At 39.8% G+C, this 19,329-nt stretch overlaps 1 protein-coding gene across 1 annotated transcript; it reads left to right on the plus strand.

The window, feature by feature from the left end:
- Window positions 1–10,851: 10,851 nt before the first annotated feature.
- On the plus strand, window positions 10,852–13,775 carry LOC130137388 (3-ketoacyl-CoA synthase 11-like). The gene is made up of 2 exons (XM_056308406.1): window positions 10,852–12,039; window positions 12,700–13,775. The coding sequence occupies exons 1-2, from the start codon at window positions 11,230–11,232 to the stop codon at window positions 13,489–13,491; spliced, it is 1,602 nt and encodes a 533-aa protein (XP_056164381.1). The 5' UTR covers window positions 10,852–11,229; the 3' UTR covers window positions 13,492–13,775.
- Window positions 13,776–19,329: the final 5,554 nt, after the last annotated feature.

Below are 19,329 nucleotides of genomic sequence, written 5' to 3' on the forward strand. Positions count from 1 at the left end.
CGGCTGACAACTTCAACCAACTCATCCCCATAGGCGAACAGATTGAGATAGGGCTGAAAGACGGATGGTTTGTTGAGCCGTCCTTCTCGACCAGAAGATTTGGTGTGAGAAAAGAGAAAGAACCGGCAGCTGAAGTGAATGTGGCTTATAACCAACCGAGCCGGCGGAATACTAACTCCGCCCCAGCAATCCAAGTAGTGGAAGCTCAGCAACAAAACTCGGGTCGTCAACCTTTTCAAAGGAGGAACAACAAGAGGCAATTCACCTCCCTCCCCGGGTCGTTGTCTCAAGTATTGGCAGTACTTCAGAAGAAAGGCTTGCTTACTACTGAGCCAAAGCGGCCCAATCCTGAGCGGTTCTATAACTTCGACCCGTCAAAGAAATGTGATTATCACATGGGTGAGCTGGGACACTCAACCGATGATTGCTATATCCTCAAGCACCGAATCCAGAACCTCCTGGACACTAGGGCTTTCTCATTCCAACCCGCTAAGCCGAATGTTCAGAATAACCCACTCCCCGATCACGCGGGCAATGTGAATGCCATTTTTAGCTTCGATGTTGGTCGAATTAAGAACGTCAAGGTGTATACTACGGACGTCTATGGCGAGTTGGTGAAAGCCGGTTATTACCTGAGTAACGAGACCCTTCCCCTGGCTGTCATGAGAGAAAGAATCTCAAGGATGGTAGAAGCTGGGATGATTGTTTATGCTGACCACACTGGCATTGTTTCCACTATTTCTGAAGTGGTTATTAATTGGGAAGAAGAGTTTGCTACATTGAACACCGGGAAGGACAAGTTCGACCCTTTGCTTGAAGACATGCCTCCGCTCGAAGATGCGTCTGATGATGAAGAGATCGTAGAGAGCACACCTAAAGCTGATGAAGAAAAAGAGGTGATCGACACCCTGGGGCAACCGAACGGCAAGTTCGACTACTACGTGAAATACTCGGCTCCCCCGAGCTTCTATATTGACCCGCGTGATATTGTCCCCGATGGATGGGGAGGTATGGATGATCCAACATCTCCAGTGACAGAAGATCCTGATGATGCGATGGAGGGAATCACTGCCCTGTTCAATAACATGCTCATTGGAGCTATCGAGGAAGGACTATTGGAGGGAATGGGCACTGGCCCTCAAGAGTGACATCTTTATTTTTTCATACACTCACCCTGTGTGGGAATTTTTACTACTTTTTAGGACTTGCCCCGTCTCAAGAACTGCTTTTTAGGATTTTTCGTTTCCAAGACTCAATTGTCGCAATTTTCATTCAATAAATGTAATTCATTTGGTGATAATCAATGAAATTACAAATTATTTTCATTTTTGAGGGCATGTTGAGGTACATCAAACCAGCCCGGTGATGATATCCAACCGATAAAAGAAAAATATAGTCCAAGGAGAATTCTGAGGCCTGGACTTCTTCATGCTTCCTCGTGTTAGAACTTTTTTGAAAATGATTTCGAAAACAAGTCACCAAAAAAAAAATTCAAAAGAAATGAAGATACACTGTTTAGCCCTGTTTGTCCTTCTGAACCCCCTACTTTATGTTTCAGGGGCAATCTTATGACATGCGAGAGTACGGAACGGTCCAATCTGGTGCATTATATTCAGTCGATGACATCTTGATGATCTCGATGATCTTGAGGGTCCCTCAGAAATGCCACGTGGCCTAGAACGACATGAAAGGTCCAAAGTTCTTACTTCAGACTGAACCATCACTGTTAACCTGAGTGATACGGAGGAACCCAAGGAAGTAAAGATAAGAGCAAATCTCCCTGAAAGTAAGACGAAACGCTTGATCCAGTTGCCACATGAGAATAGTTGGATCCTTCAACTGAAAGGTACGTCAAAGACATTTCCAGGTAATTGACCTAGTCCTAAGGAAAGTACTGCCAGTCTTTCCTATTCCTGGGGGCAAATTCGCCCCAAGCTACAATGGTCCATACCTGGTTAAAAAGGTGCTCCCCAAAGGTGCCCTAATTCTCGTAGAAATGGAAGGTTGTGAGTTTTCTACTCCTGTTAATTCTGATGCTGTGAAGATGTATTATCTCTGATAGGATTTAACATTTTTGCGGCAAAAGTTTTCAGGTGTTTGGTTTTATACTCTGAGTCACAAACATTTCACTTATGAATAAATGGTTTCAACCAATTTCAAGTTAAGATGTTTGCATTGGCTTTAATTTCTGCATGGTTATTTTGTCGATCAGTATCATTGATTTCAAAGGAGAAGTCTATTTAGACAATCTGATAACTCATGTGGAATGACTTGAATGTGTCGAATGAGGTACATCGGGATGATGGAAGGCAAGCCCTATCCTATACACAGTCCCATGCACTAATCCCCAGTGAGTTGAGCGGAAAAATTTCATGTCCGTAAGGTAAAGGGTTATCTCGCAAAGGTACAAGAACCGAAATGACGAGAGGCGGTTCATTTCTCTATCCCAAACACTACGGTTATCCATTGTTTTGCCACTTTGAGCCTAAACACTTGGAGAAATTCTTTCAAATTACCCCTGTCAAGAATTACCCCACATTGGGGCAAACTGGAGGTAAGTCAGCATTATAAGGTGAAAAATGAGTAGAAATTTTCTTGCTCTCACTTGCATCAATCTTCGAGTGTTGCTTTTTTTTCAGATGAATTCACACGAAATTCAAGTGCCTTAGGATGACGAAGAGCATTTCTTTCTCTATCCTATACACACTTTATCCTTTGCTAAGCCCAATTGAGCCTGCAAATTCGTTTCTTAAAACCAGTTGGTGATCATCCCCCACATTGGGGCAAGGTAAAAGTTGTCACCGCCGAGCAGCATATTCAGAATGTCAATCGAAGGCAATTACCCCTGGAAGTCTAATGTTGAATCATTCAGTCAGAGTATAGTTGGCCAACATATGCATTGTAAACAGCGTATGTCAAGTGTAAAAAAAAAAAAAGAGTTCAGTGGGCAAGAAAAAGCAGTGTGCCTAGTAAAAGTAAGGCCAATGCCCAAGGATGAAAGATAAGTGTATCAAAATCATCCCCAGTGGGATAGTCATAGTCCTACAAATTTAAAGAAGTGGTGAATTCAAGCCCAATGAAGCATTCGTTGAAAAGACAACTCCCAAGAATGAACAAGAAGACCGGTGACAATGCCAAGATGATCACCAACTTATTCACCCCAATTATACACATTTTGAGCCTAATGATCCATTCATTTCTTAACCCATGAGCCTAGCCTGCGTTACGTCCCTTGCAAAGTCTCTTCATATTATGGCACTTGAACTAACGTAGAGTTTCTGATGTTCATAAGCTTAGTTCGAAGAAGTGCGAGCAAGTCCATTTCTATCTCATTTTGCAGGTTCTTGACTTGTAAACCCGGAGACAATTGCAGAGTATTTTATTTCAATAGCCTCGACTCAAAGAGTCCCTTTTGCTAAGCCATTGACCAAGCCCATGTTACGGTCCTGACAAAGACCTCTCAGATTGGTAAGGTCGTACCGCTTGCGAGAATACTCGGACCCTTGTCCACATGATGAAGGTGAGATGGAGTGATTCTCATAAATCAGCCTTTTTCAATGAGAATGAGAGAAAGCCCTTTTAGATCGGAAGTCCCTCATTCGGCATTTTCAAGACACCCACTTGTAAGTTCGGATTGTCTTGTCATGATTGTTCCCCAGCGGAGTTTGTAATACCGATTTGACAAAACCATCGTGCATGAAAATCAGTTGAAAATCATAGTGCATGTGTATATGTGTTCTTGACAGTGTGCGAATGCATATTACATGTTACTTAAATCCGTGTCTAACGGAGACACACCTTCGAGTTGGAGATATCGCCAGTACGTATATCTCTATCCCTAGGATGTCTATGACTATCTAGGTGTCCCTAACCTGTTCGAGCAATCGTCAGGACCCACATTTGATCATTTTTGCGATCTCTAGATGCCTTTGATGATGTTTAGGTGTCTATTGATCAAGCTTTTTCAGGTACCTCTGATGATATCCAGGTACTTTGTCAAGGAACCCTTGAACACTTGGGCTAGCCCCTTTGTTCACCAAATCACAGATTTTCATACAATCTCGAGAAGATTCCCCCGTTACTCACCTATGAGCAGGTATAGGTGAGGCGGCCAAATCTTTGCATATGAGCAGGTATATGTAAAGGTCGGAATTCTCCCCAAATCTCAGGTATTCCCCCGTTACTCACCTATGAGCAGGTATAGGTGAGGCGGCCAAATCTTTGCATATGAGCAGATATATGTAAAAGTCGGAATTCTCCCCAAATCTCAGGTATTCCCCCGCTACTCGCCTATGAGCAGGTATAGGTGAAGTGGCCAAATCCTTGCATATGAGCAGGTATATGTAAAGGTCGGAATATTCTTTCAACCCCAGGTGTTCCCCCGCTACTCGCTTATGAGCAGGTATAAGTGAGGCGGCCAAATCTTTGCATATGAGCAGGTATATGTAAAGGTCGGAATATCCTCTTGACTTCAAAAGTTCTCCCCGCAATTCACTTATGAGCAGGTATAAGTGAAGCGGCCAAATCTTTGCAAACACCTATGGAGATGTATAGGTAGTTGGTAAAGATCGGAATTGTTCTCACGAATCCAGATGATGATTGGATACGTCGAGCTTTCTTCGTGTGTTTTGACTTAAGCTGCAGATCACCGAAGTTCATCAACGTATATCGTGCAATACCTATGGAAATGAGCCCGGACATTTGCCAAACAACATACAAAGTCCGAGTCGTGCCTCGAATTGCGCTATCTCACTCCTGTCAGGTAAGTAATTCCAGGTATGTTTTCCACTCATGTTAGCATGCATCATTTCTTAATGCATTTTAAAATGGGACTCATAATCCCGACAAAAACAACATTCATTGCATTTGCATGGTTGAAATTTAGGTATCATTTAGTCTTTGAATGCAACCTCTACGAGCTCACCTTCAAAGAGGGGCAGCTGTTGACACCTAAATTTTGGCGTATCATTTAGTCGTAATTTGTATAGAAAATTAGGGATTAAATTTTTAACCCCTAAACAAAAATATTTAGGTTGCATAACATATAGTTTAAATTCATTTTAAATTAATTGCATTTTGCATCGGACCGGCGGTGACGAACGAGCTTAAATTTCATCGAATGGGACTCGGCTCGCTCGGAAGGCAAGGGCCGGGAATTACAAGTCAAACGGGCTCGGTTGTTTTAATTTGAGCTTAATTCAGCCCATTATCCTTAATTAATTCAGCCCATTTAAATTAAATTAAAATCTAAGCCCAAGCCTAAGCCCATTAGGACTAGAGAGCCCATCTAATTGACCTAGATTAGTGTTATATATACATCATTAGGTCAGGATTTTAGGGGGAGAGAATTTTCGATTCAGAATTTTCAGAGACCACATAATATTGAGGGAGTCAAAGAAGAGAGAGGCGCGAAGATAGAGGGAGTTCTCTGGGGAAAGCTTCGGTGGGTTTGCTGGGTGAGTGGATCAGTGTGTGAGTGAAAAATATGTATAGCGCCTACAGTTGAAAGAGCTGAGGGCCAAGAGGATCTTCGTGCAAATTCTTCACCAAGAGCTCACTTTCACATCCCATCATCACGTTCTTTCTTCCTCAGATTTACGGACACAGCAAGTCCGACGTTCACCAGGTCCATCCGTAGCGCCTTGTTGCTCCTGCCATCAAAGTTCATTGCTTCAGCGACGCCGAGTCCCAGTCCAGTACAGCAGCCTTGTCCACGCCTGTGCTCCTTCGCTAAACCTGCTGTGACAAGCACAAGCAATCGTGCCCCGAATGCAACAACTCGAGCTGCAATATTGCAACAACACAGCCGTCGAGCCTCATTGAATCTTTCTAGTCCGTGAACAGCATTGCATGCATATCGCCGCTGCTCCCAACGCCGCTTTGTCAGTGACAATTCAGCCTCAGCGAGTCTCCCGCCGTTGGTCCCGCCACCACCGCGCGCTCCACCGCGCCCGTCGCCGGACGCCACCGCCCGAGTCCATCCCGATCCGTAAACTCGATCTCGAGTCGATTTGAATTTGGAAGTTATCTGCAAATTAGGTAATTCAACATTATCCGATATTTTCAGAATATTTAATTTCCTAATATGGGTGTTTGAATATTTCGTGAATATCATGTGGATATTTAGATATCTTAGGATAATGTTCGATATATCCGCAATATTTTTAAATATTCAAAATTAGGAAAACTTCCTAATTTAGCAACGTATCTGGACGACTATCCGACCTTATCCCTAAGGTTCGATACGCGGCGATACGGAAAATTATTATCCTATCCATAACCACTTGGGTACGATAATAATTTTTATCCGTTTTCCAAATTTGAATAATCAGCTTTCCGTCGATATCTATAACCCTATAGATATGACCGATAGTTTGATTTTTGTGCCTAATCCGAGTTTGAAACAAATATGGCGGATCGCGTGGACGTTTTGAATGTGGTTGCTATCCTTGTTTATTTAATTGCTTTCCTTTTTCAAATAAACAGAAAATTCAAAAAAATATTAATTAGATTTGAATTAGAGTTTTTGCATGTCTAGGAATCCTAAATATATCTAGAAGATAGAGTAGTTATTTAATTTAAATTAGGACTTGAGATGATTTATTTCCTAGTTTAAATTAAGTAATATTCTGATCTTAATAGATTATTCAGGTTATTTTATTATTTCGAATTTCCATGAAAATCCCAAGAAAAGAAGAATGAATTGTTTTAGGATAGATTAGGATAGATTGTATTCTTAATTTAATTAATTCATTATTTCGAATTTTAACAAAAATCCTAAAAAAGAAATCATGCCATGGTAGATTAAGTCATCATAGTTTGCATGTTAATTTAGGCATTTTTATTATTCCGAATTTAAATTGAGAAAATACCAAAAATAATCATTCGTCCTGTCATTAGAAATAGGTCACGTCGTCGCACGACATATAGTTTGCATGCTAGGTTGCATTAATCGCATGTCATTTTCGCATGTCATTTCATATAGGCTAGATTTCATTTAAATAAGTGAAAATCCAAAAAAAGAAATTGAGTGAATTGCTTGTTAATTAGAAATCATATTAGGGTGTCAATGTGATTTTCTAGCTAACAATGCAGATGCTTACGTTGCTTCCAGGTAAGTAATTCTTCCAAACTTGCAATTTATTTAATACTTTCTGGGTGTTAAATTGGTGGTTTGCGCACCCGCATGATCACCTCACATGCTAGTGACTAAGTTGAAATGGATCCAAACTGCCTGCCAAAATATTTTTGAAAAGAAAAGGTACCGAAAGGGCGTTAGACCAGATCTAGCGTAATCAAGTCCCCGGGCTTAGAATCTCTGGTTCGTAGGAATAAAACATATCTCCCTATGTTTTATTTAGGTTTCTAATCAACCTACCATAAATTGATTAGTGGCGACTCCAAGCATGAAAACTTTTACATGTTAAAAAACTTAAACCCTAAGTTGCGAATTGGTAGGGTTTGGGAGGGCCCGAGTTAGGCTTAGTCTTAACAATCCATTAGCCTGAGAGAAATTTTAGGTCGCGACAGGACCCAAACCAGTTCGACCCATTGGGCCAAATCTCAATTAGGGCCATTCGGCCCAATTAGTTGAATAGGTCAGCCCATCCATCCCATTAAGCTCATTTGGCTGGCCACCTCACCTATATATAACCAAATTGCTATTTCCTCTAATTTCCAATAAAAATCCATGTCACCAATTCTTGTGATCAAATCTTGGTCCTTCATTCCTCATTTAATCATAGCCATGGAGGGTGCCATGTCACCCATCCATGTGCTCAAGCTTGAGTCAATGAAAGCGTCTTTTAACCATTAAGGGATGAATTAGAGCGCTTAGATCAAATAATGAGATGTATGACCAAAATGAAATCTTATTTCAAGTTTCCCACCAAAATTTTCCTCTTTAATCACACTTAGCGGGTCGCATTGCTCATTACACACAAAAATTACAAAAAAAATTCAGCAATATATATATCTCATCTTAGCCATTAAGGCATGAATTAGCGCGCTTATATCATAATGAGATGTATGACCAAAATGAGTGGTGGAGAGAGGGTGAGGACATAATATCAATGGTCGTGTTTAAAATTTTCGGCGTGACCTTTGGAAAAAAAACAAAATAAGCGATTTGATGGTTCGAGTATAATTTGTACTTGCTTTTCAACCCATTATGAATTGAGTTAATTGCCAATATAATTTGGTTCAACTACATTCATAAAGGAGGGAATTACATGAATCCATCATACCGGAATGTTCCTTTTCGACAAGTTGGCAACGGAGGTGGGGTGCAATAATGAGCCAGATGAGTGGTGGAGAGAGAGAGAGATGACATAATATTAATGTTTGTGTTTAAAATTTTTGGCGTGAACTTTGGAACAAAACAAAATGAGTTTTTTGATGGTTCGAGTATAATTTGCACTTGCATATCAATCCATTATGAATTGAGTTAAATGCCAATATAATTTGGTACAACTACATTCATAAAGGAGGGAATGACGTGACTCCATCGTATCGGAAAGTTTCTTTTTCTGTCTCCTTTAAGCCTTTTAAAATCCCGCTCAAGACTCAAAGATGCTTACCAAGAGAAAAAGAAAAAACAATCTTTGACAAATCTCTTTTCTAACAAGCATTGTTTTTTACTTCTCGAGTACACTAGATACCCATTGTGGCGTAAGAAAGTGATACCCATCGTGGCGTAAGAAAGTTTTCTCATGTTTAGTTACTTTGATAAATCAAAAACCCTAATTCTAATTCGTTGTTGATAGGATCATATCAAGTGACCTCTTATTCACGTCCAAGAGCTGACATTTGTTCACGGAAATTAGTTATGTCCTAATTTTTATTTTGGAGTAATTTCATAGTTAATAATCTAAACATTAACATACGGCTCTCGCATAGCCTTTCTCTAATGCCGTGTAGCCGCAGACCATAAAATCGCTTAGATTTTCAACTTTGGAAATCTAGTCTAGGACTGGATCGAACATCTTTTCGCAAACTATTAAAGACTCAATTTATTAAAATAGTAGCTGAGCCGTGAATTGACCGATGGCCAAAACGTTAAGAATCGATTCTACGATTTTCCCCTACCCAAACCAAACTTTGCAATCTTGTCCCATGACTACGACCCATGAGCACATGATGGATGCGGTCAAGAGAGGCATCATCGTTTACGTGATCAAACTTCTAATCTCAATCAATTTCGATGGGGGTGGTAATCATGCATCATTCCACAACATAGTACCCCCATCGTAGCATTCCTACCGGTGAGGATAATGCATGATTACCAAACCAACTCCGGTTTGGATAGATTCCGTACCGTATACGCTAGGATTCTCTCAGCCAGACTTCAAAATGTTCGACGGGAGAGGAGACCCGCACCAACATCTAGCCCATTTTTTGGTAAGATGTGGGCCGGTAGCGTAGAATGGGATACCGGTTGTGCTTTAGGCTCTTCGTTCAATCATTGGAGAGGCCGGCCTAACCAGGGTACGCCCGCCTCTCTAAAGAGTCGATCCCAACTTGGGAAGCAAGGGTCTTGGAGTTCGGCATTCCTACCAGTACCAATCGACACGTGGACCGGCTGCCCCTCTTGCATGAAATTATTACGCTTTGGCTCACTCAGCTGGCGCATGTCAAACCGGTGATGACGTGGCTGTTTCCCCCGTTGTTGAACTATTCTATGCATTCTCCTTGTCTGACCAATTAATTGTCTGTAGGCGTAGTTGCTTCCTCTCTCTTTCTCAAATATACTCTGCTTTTGTGAATTACATGACAATAAAAAAAAATTCTATGAGAATTTACTATGAAATTGGAAAATGTCAATAAGGTGCCCTAGGGCACATGTTAACGATCGTTGATTATACTTTTGAAATGTAAATTTTTATATTTGAAGTAGGTGATTTCTTGAAATGTGTTTGTTTCAAAATTTCAAAATGTGTATATATGCGGTTTTATCATTTGCAATAGTTTTAATTGCCACACTTGAATAATTTGTTAACAAAACCTTTTATGATTTCTTATGGGACTGTTAAAATATAATTTTAATATGCAGTCGATATTGTTAAAATATGAAGTCAATGTCGTGTCATACTGTAATAAATACTAAGTTTCAAGTTGGTATATCCGACTTAGAGGTTTCAAATTGGATTTCTTGTCTACCTTTCACCCACCTGCGAGCTTCATTTTTTATATACACCTTAACACCTTCATTATTAAATCAATTTTCTCATGAAAAGAAGTCTTTTCAAATATTAATATATTCTAATGCGAACGCAATTGCCGAAAAATTTTCTGGAGTGTTTAGATAAGCTAGAAACATAGTCAATGAGCTCGGGACAAGGGAATTTGATGAAGATTTAGGCAAGAGTTTTCAAGAAGATATCGTGATACGATGGATATTCTAGAATAAAAATTTAAATATACTTTTGTTATCTTCTTTGTCTAGATTATCGAGTTTAGGGAATTTTTAACAAAAAGGAATTTTGATTTGCTGCTATATTTAATTAGGCAATCGATATTTTGTTCTTTTTAGGGTATGCTTTTCTATGCTACATATGTATGGAGAATAGATAGCTTCTTCATCCTTAATCAGTATATACTCGAGAGAGAAATTTTTACTCATGTTTGTAAATTTATTTTTCTTCTAAATTAGTATTCAGCATATTTTCACCGCATCATGTTCTTTTCGTTGTATTTTGATAGCAAGTATAAGTGTACACAACAATTTTGGGAGTACATAGGTTTCAACCCATGAGAGCCTCTCCATATTTAGGGTCCTCTCAGAATGGGGACACGTTACAACCTCATCCATCGATAGAGTTCTCAATCTGATTTCCCACATCTTCTGTGCCTCAATTATTGGTTTCCAAATCATCAAATCGATTCCCTCGCAAAAGGATTTATCAAGATTAAAGAAAAACCGTTTTCCACTTTATCATCTGGTAATTAAATTAATCATAGCAATATGCGTATTAATAACTCCTCAACGCTCCCCACGCACTCTCTTTAAATCCACCCCAAACACTCCCCAATCTTCCCCATGCATTGCTAAGAATCTCTCTCTCTCTCTCTCTCTCTCTCTCTCTCTCTCTCTCTCTCTCTCTCTCTCTCTCTCTCTCCCGTTTCCCTCCGTTTGCTTTTGAAGCGCCAACTTCTCGTCCTTTGCTATTCTTTGGGAAACCCCTCTGAAGAAGACACACAAGCTGCAAAAATCTTGTCTTTTCCGCAGAAATGGCCGACTCACAAGAACAGATCCGTCGGCAAAACCCAGATCAGACAGTCCCCTTCTCAGCCGAACCTCGAAGCCAAGACTCGAACACACCATCGAAGCACAAACTCCCAAACTTCCTCTTGTCAGTGAAGCTCAAGTACGTGAAGCTTGGCTACCACTACCTCATCTCCAACGCCATGTATCTACTCCTCGTGCCACTCCTCGGCATCTCCTCCGCCCACCTCTCGACCCTCACGGCCCGAGACGTGGCCCAGCTCTCGGACCAACTCAGGTTCAATCTCGTCACCGTCGTCCTCTGCTCGACCCTCATGGTGTTCCTGGTCACTCTCTACTTCATGACCCGACCCAGAAAAGTCTACCTCGTCGACTTCGCCTGCTACAAGCCCGACCCGGCCCGGATTTGCACCCACGAGACCTTCATGGAGCGGTCGGAGCTCACGAACGCCTTCACCAAGGAGAACCTCACTTTCCAGCGGCGGATCCTCGAGCGGTCCGGCCTCGGGCAGCAGACTTATGTGCCCGATGCCGTGCTCCGGGTCCCACCGAACCAGTGCATGGCAGAAGCACGGGCGGAGGCTGAGGCCATCATGTTCGGGGCAGTCGACCAGCTGCTGGCCAAGACTGGGGTCAGGGCCAAGGACATAGGGATCCTCGTCGTGAACAGTAGCTTGTTCAACCCGACGCCATCGCTTTCGTCGATGATCGTGAACCACTACAAGCTCCGAGGGAATGTGACAAGCTACAATCTTGGTGGGATGGGTTGCAGCGCTGGAGTGATTTCTATCGACCTTGCGAAGCAGTTATTGCAGGTTTGGTTTCTTTTGTCCTCTCTCTTTTTCTATTCTTCAAAGTGTAAGTTTGATAATGGGAACTTTTTATGAACAACACCCTCAGTGTTATCCAAGCAAACAAGGCCAGAAAACTTTCATCGACGAACGAATGCTAGATATAAGTTGGGTAATAGAAATTTTATTAGGTTCACTAGTGAATAGCAGGCCATTTTATGTTGATAGTGTGTCCCGTAGTTTTAAAACATTTCATAAAAAATTGGAATGATGACACAAAAAGAAAACCAACTTTATTTAGGTTGTGCAGACAGTATAACTTTTAGGTATTTTCTTTCCTTAGTTTACGCTTTGGTTGGTTGGGAAGTGGGAGTCACTGAGTGGTTTGAACTCGGTACCCTCGAAATCTAGATGACGTCGAACAAAATGATCCACAAATAAGTCAATCCAAGATTCATTGTGCCACAGAATATAGCTAGTGTTAAAATAGGACTTTTCGCATTTATGAATTCGATATATGACAACGGATTTGAACAAAAGCTTTGTACATGCTCAATTTACTATCTGTTCTATCTACTAGGTACAAAAGTTTCTAGGTTTTCTTTCTAGGCAAATTTAATTTTGGTCTCATGAAAATGAAACCCAGGCCTAATCTTATTGCTTCTCTTATAAATCAATCACTAGGTGCAATCTAACTCTTATGCCCTAGTGGTGAGCATCGAGAACTTCACTCTCAACTGGTACTTCGGCAATGACCGATCGATGCTCGTCTCGAACTGCCTCTTTCGGATGGGTGGCGCAGCGATCCTCCTCTCCAACCGGCCCTCTGACCGCCGCCGCTCCAAGTACCAGCTCATCCACACCGTGCGCACCCACAAAGGCTCGGATGACAAGAGCTATGGCTGCGTGTTACAGCGAGAGGACGAGAAGAAGACGGTTGGCGTGTCGCTCTCCAAGGACTTGATGGCGGTTGCCGGGGAAGCCCTGAGGACCAACATCACAACCCTTGGCCCGTTAGTGCTCCCAATGTCGGAGCAACTCTTGTTCTTCACGACCACGGTCGCAAGGAAGGTGTTCAAGATGAAAATTAGGCCGTACATTCCCGACTTCAAGCTGGCCTTCGAGCATTTTTGCATCCACGTTGGAGGCCGAGCTGTTCTCGACGAGATAGAGAAGCACCTCGAGCTTACCGATTGGCACATGGAGCCATCACGAATGACTCTATACCGATTTGGGAACACATCGAGTAGCTCATTGTGGTACGAATTGGCCTACTCAGAGGCCAAAGGAAGGATTAGGAAAGGCGATAGGACTTGGCAAATCGCTTTCGGGTCCGGATTCAAGTGCAACAGCGCAGTTTGGCGGGCATTGAGGACCGTTGATCCAGCGAAGGAGAAGAACCCATGGATGGACGAGATTCATGAGTTCCCCGTCCATCTTCCGAAAGCGGTGTCCATCGGATCTACTGCGAAATAAGCGTTCTGTCAGGATTTTGCCACTATAGGCGAGGTTGATCCTGAAGGATACGTGAACATTAATTATCCTTTTGCCTTGTGTTCATGCATAAGCGTCATTCCAAATCTACTCAAGGTTAAACTTTTTTTCTCTTGGAATTGATTCCCGGATGAAGTGTGCATTTAGCTTTGTAATTGTCCATATGACCGGTCAAGGCAAATTTTTTATAGCTGGATTACTTGAAGAAACTATTGTGTAGTTCACCTATATTGAATAGTTAAATTGAGACTACAACCTTTATATTCCATGAAGGCTTTTAGATGTTATTACCTCTTGTCGCGACCTCCCGCGAGATGAACCATAAAAAAGAAAGCTAGTGGATTACTAAGCCTAGAGACTTATATAGCACGGATTTTTCCAAGCCCATACTAACCGCAATTTTCAAGTTCTAATTTAATCATTTTAAACATGCAATTCAATTTATGCAAGAGTCGCTACTAATCTATTATGAGTTGATTAAAAATCCAAGTAAAGTGTTGCTGCAAACATGATCTAATTTAAATAACAGGACTAAGTGAATTCTAAACTAACACGAGTTAATGAACTAACCTGAAATTTAAATGACATGTATGATATGCAACCTATATGCAATTTTAATGAAATGAAAGTACGATTAATCATGAAATAAACCCTATTATTTAACTACGCGTGAGACTATTTTTTGTGTTTTCTTTTTATTAGTTGAAAGACTAAACTCTAGGACACTAAACATGACCAAAATGACTTTTATTAAAAGACGACTTAATGATGCAACCTTGGTTATTTTTGGTATGTTCTTTTTATAAAGAATTAAACTGTATGATATGCATGACATGCAATTATTAATTTACATAATGTTATCATTAAAATATTGACCCTAAAACGTGCGGCTTACTAAATGACGCGCACTACGTGACATGCACATTATAAGACCCATTATTTCTATACATAAATGCAATCTATATGGTTTAAATGACATTTTACTTATATGAATTCTAAAATTAACATGCACTGCCCTACTGAGTTATGAACGTGCCTTAAGTTCTAAGCATGCGTGTGACATATTATATGTAATATATAAGTGATATTAATAAATTTCTTGATGCATTTGAAATATGTCTTTTTGTCCATAATTTGTTTATATGATTTAACGACAAATTATTTTAAGCAAGGTAAGTTTATCTAATCAATCACGCTTAAAAAAACATATGCGATAAACCACCTATCATGCATGAGGTAATAGAAATTACCTTACCAAGGTTGCTTGGCTTTAAGCATGGTGAAGACATTGCAATTACCAAGCGAAACAATATAACCGAAACTTGATGTGCCCAGAGAAGTGAGTGACCATGAATAATCAAGGCAGGAAACATGTTTCGCGTGTAAAAGGGAAGTCTCAATATTCCAACATGCAAATCTTAAAATAAGCACAAAATTAGCCAAGAACAAATTGACCTAATAACCTCTCTTGATTTTAAAGTTCCAACATGCAAATCTCAACGTCACTTCCATTGAATTGAGGAATCAGACCACGGCAAAATCAACGCATGGAATTCAACTATTTTAAGAATTGAAATCTTGGAGTTTGATAAAAAAAATAATTCAAAATAAAAACTCTGTTTGTTTCGCAGAAAATGAATCATTTAAAAAATATTTTTTTAATACTTGTATTGCTTATAAATTCGAATGAATGAAAAATATTTTCATTTTTATGAAGACATAGAAATAAATTTTTGCCGATATCTATTGATTAACTTTTTCAAGCAATCTTAGCGATTAGTTATAGGAAAAAGTTGTCCGAATCATTCACATTTTTCGCGAAACAAACGCAGTCAAAGTACTACTTATTCTTCCAGCACAACCACGGATTGATGACGACGGCTTCAGTTTGCCCAGCAGCGACGAAGGTGTTCAACAATTCAGCAATGATAGTCGTAGGGCGGCCATCGCTCTACGATTCAGTAAGAGCGGCAACTCGGCTTTGGACCGCGAAAGGCGAGAACTTGGCACGCTGGAGAGCTGCTGGTTTCATCGAGGACTGGAAGGCTGCCGTGGTTTGTGCTCGGTGATTGCCTTACGGAGGACTCCTTGAACATAAATCGATGGCGGTGCGACTGGAAATCATAGAATGTTGCAGAGAAGAAAATCTGAAATCAGTGGATGAATTTCGGTATTGAGGATGATTCCTTGTCGTCCTCCTTTTGGCAAAGTGTGCCTCCGCCATCGTGTATCGTGTGCATTTTTTAGTCAATATCTTTTTCGAGTCTGGACGATTCCATTCCTGCGTCTCTTTCTCTGCTTCTTTTCCAATGCGTGTCTTGTATCGTATGAATTCAGCCCCACCTCCTCTGTATTGGGTTGTGAAATATTAGAGAAAGAGAGAGTGGGAGACCTCATGAGATCTGGGAACCCGTACGTATTTTGGGTCTACCATTGTGGCCATGTTTTCCTTTTTTTATGTTTCTTTATTTGGCCGGGAATATCACTCTTATATGGCCAATTGTGATCTTGTCTTGTTTTCTCTTTTTTCATATATTCCATCTTTGGCCACCGAATCTCTCTCTCTCTCTCTCTCTCTCTCTCTCTCTCTCTCTCTCTCTCTCTCTCTCTCCTTTGTGCAATGGTCTATCTCATGCTTTTATGTGCCCAAGTTGTTCTTTTTCTTTCAATCTTTTCTTTCCTATTCGAGATTGATTAGATGTTACTCTTACCCTATTAAATCATAGAATATAATCAAATATATATACCCTTTTATGTATTTTTAGAACCCTTGCTCCTTAAGTTACTGTCCTAATTTTGAATACTATAAATGTGTCTTTCACGCGCAACTCTCGGCTGCTGTAATCTTCAATGGGTTTGGTCAAATTTTGTGTTCTTTGTGGGCTTTATTCTAAAAATTCAAGACCTCTCTGCTTGAGTCCATCAACTCCGTTCCAATGTAATTTATGTGGGCTTATTGTTACTAAGGCTATTAAATGACAAATGCTCCTATTATGCAATTTAATTATATTTTTTTTGTTAGGAGTTGAGACTGACTCATAGTTTTCTATGTAATGAATGCTTAATTGGGTCGTCGAAATTTAGGATGTCAACACCTCTTGAATGAGTAAAGTACTATAAAAAAGTCCTAAACCTATTGTATTTGTGCCAATTTAGTCATAAACCTTTAGACGATTTGCCAATTCAATCCATTCAATCAATTTTGATCGGAAATCGCTGATGTGGACACTAGTCGTCCTACGTGGCATCGTCGATGCTGTTGTGGATAGTTTTTATAATTTTTTAAAAATATTTCTATTTTTATTTTTTTTTCTTTGCATTGTTGTTTTCATTGTGGCCGGTGAGGGTTGCACTCCTCGCCCAGGCGAGCCCTTGCCATATCCGATGAGGGACGGCCCTTGCCCGGCCATGGGGATGGAGCCTTCGCCAGGCGATAACCTCATAAAATGCTCATATCTTTAAAAGTGGATTTTTGCATGATATTTTGCCTATCTAAATCACCAATTTCTGTTTTAAAATTTATCCAGACAGAAAATTTTAAAAATTAATGTGGAATTACTTGAGTTTGCTAAATGAGACGTGTCGGGATAATGAAAGGAAAACCTTATGAGATGAGTGGAACAATTTTATGTCCTCAAGGTAAAGCGTTTTCTTGCGAAAGATACGCACACCGAAATGATGAGCGGCATTTCATTTCTCTATTCTAAACACTGTAGGTGAACCGTTATTTAAGCAATTTGAGCCTGAGTATTTGGAGAATTCTTTTAAATTACTCATGTCAAAAGCCACTCCACATTGAGGCAAAATGAAGGTATAATTGACATTACAAGGTGAGAAAAATGGATAAAACTTTCTTGCCCCCACTTGAATCAATCTCCGGGTATATTTATTGCAAATGAACTCAAATGAGAATTTAAGTACTTAAGATGATGAAAAGCATTTCTTTTTCTACTGTACACTCTATTATCCTTTGTACAACCCAGTTGAGCCTTGCAAATTCATTTCCCCACTCAGTTGACGATCATCCTCAACACCGGGGCAAGGTACATGAGTTACGACAATGAATGAACATAATCTAGATCGTGGATTGAAGATGAAGATCCCGAGAAGCCAAAGTGCTGAACTGTTCATGAGCCAATCAAATGAAAATTAGAGTTTGATAAGTCTTTGAATTTTCTGCAAGGAAATGTGTTGCAAGAAAATTCCAAAAAATGATAGAAAAAATTAGAGGAAAAAGGAGAGAAAAAAAGAGTGGAAAAATGTTGATATAGCCCAATTGTCAATGGAAATGAAAAGTCAAAGTGTTTGTCAAGAGTGTAAAGATCGAACCCAACGTGAAGGTGGTGATTTTACAAAGTTTAAGAAGAATGAATGTTGGACTCTTGTGGCCGATGAAATATCTACACAAGAAAATAATCCATAGTGAAGGAAGAATACAAGATCACTAGCTTCAAACCCTTAAAAGTGCTGGACTTTGTTAGATTGGTGAGGTTGTCCCGTTTTCAAAAAACACTAACCTTTGTTGACAAGATCAAGTGTTTTTCACTTTTCCTGCTTCAGTGGACGGGACAAAGCAGCCTTTTAAATGAGAGTGAGGGAAAAGCCATTTTTTACTGAAAGTTTCTCGCTTAGCATTTTTAAGAATTCCATTTTATGAGTGAAAATTCTCTTAGTGTAAATTCTCCCAAGTGGAATTTGTGATGCAAACGTGGTGAAATCCTTATGCATAAACCTCAATTAAATTGAATCTTGAAATGTGTGTTCTAGAATAGTCTTGATTGTATATTTTTTTGATGAATGCATATATACTTGTAATAATATCTGACAAGTAATGTTTCCTTGAAGATCAAATAGTTCCCACATATGCCTGGTAAGTATATTGTTACCCGGACTTACTTCAAATTAATAATTCTATAGAAATTTTTAAATGCTTGTGGATATCAACTGTGTGAATGTTTCAAGTACTTGTGGTTATTTAGGTGCTTCGTTTTCAAGCCTTGTCACTCGTGCAAGTGCTTGTTTATATTAATTTTCAAATACTTGTGGTTATCCGGGTATTTAAATGTTTTAAGTATTTGTGGTTATTCAAGTGCTTCCTTTTCAAACCCCATCGCTTGTACAGTGTTGTATACCGAAATTTTCAAATACTTATGGTTATTCATGTGTTTGAATGTTTTACGGACTCGTGGTTATCCATGTACTTTCTTTTTAAGCCCCATCCCTGTGCGAGTGCTTGTTTCATGAAATTTTCAAATACTTGTGGTTGCCCATGCGTTTGAATGTTTTTTTTTCTTTTTTCTTTTCTTTCTTCTTTTTTTTTCCAATTCTGACCAGCATACAAAAAAATAATAAAAACTTAGAAAAATGGATAAATTGCCTACATCAGCTCCATGTCACATGGTACGGTTGGCGTTCACGTCAGAACTTTCCAGGTTAAAATTGGCCGAAATCACTACATTGGCAAATCGTCAAAAGGTTTGGAACTAAAGTGACATAAGCAAAAGATTTAGAACTAAATTGATCACCGTACAATAAGTTTATGACTTTTTTGGTAATTTCCTTGACAAAGTTTCGTTCTTGATGGCTCAGGTCACTAAACTATGTAGATCGGGATCGGGTCCTACAACTTACATCCCTAATTTAACCAAGTTCTCATAGATACATATAAATTGCATGCACTTCACTTGAAATATTCACAAAAGACAAATCACTTTCAATTTCATAATGCACGTAATAAATTTTTGCGATGGTCCATGCAATCCAAATTTTATACAAACCAAAAAAAGAAAAGAAAAGAGAAATACAAAGCAACACCAAAAT

The sequence above is a fragment of the Syzygium oleosum genome, unplaced genomic scaffold (genome assembly GCF_021117445.2).
Source record: "Syzygium oleosum isolate NSW1041296 unplaced genomic scaffold, Sole_v2.1 Sole_v2.01, whole genome shotgun sequence".
NCBI lineage: Eukaryota > Viridiplantae > Streptophyta > Magnoliopsida > Myrtales > Myrtaceae > Syzygium > Syzygium oleosum.

Bases quoted from the DNA above. Each gene is read 5' to 3' on its own strand.
- LOC130137388 (XM_056308406.1), top strand. From the start codon at position 11,230: ATGGCCGACTCACAAGAACAGATCCGTCGGCAAAACCCAGATCAGACA. The intron at 12,040-12,699 runs GTTTGGTTTCTT...ATCAATCACTAG, and splicing joins TTGCGAAGCAGTTATTGCAG to GTGCAATCTAACTCTTATGC.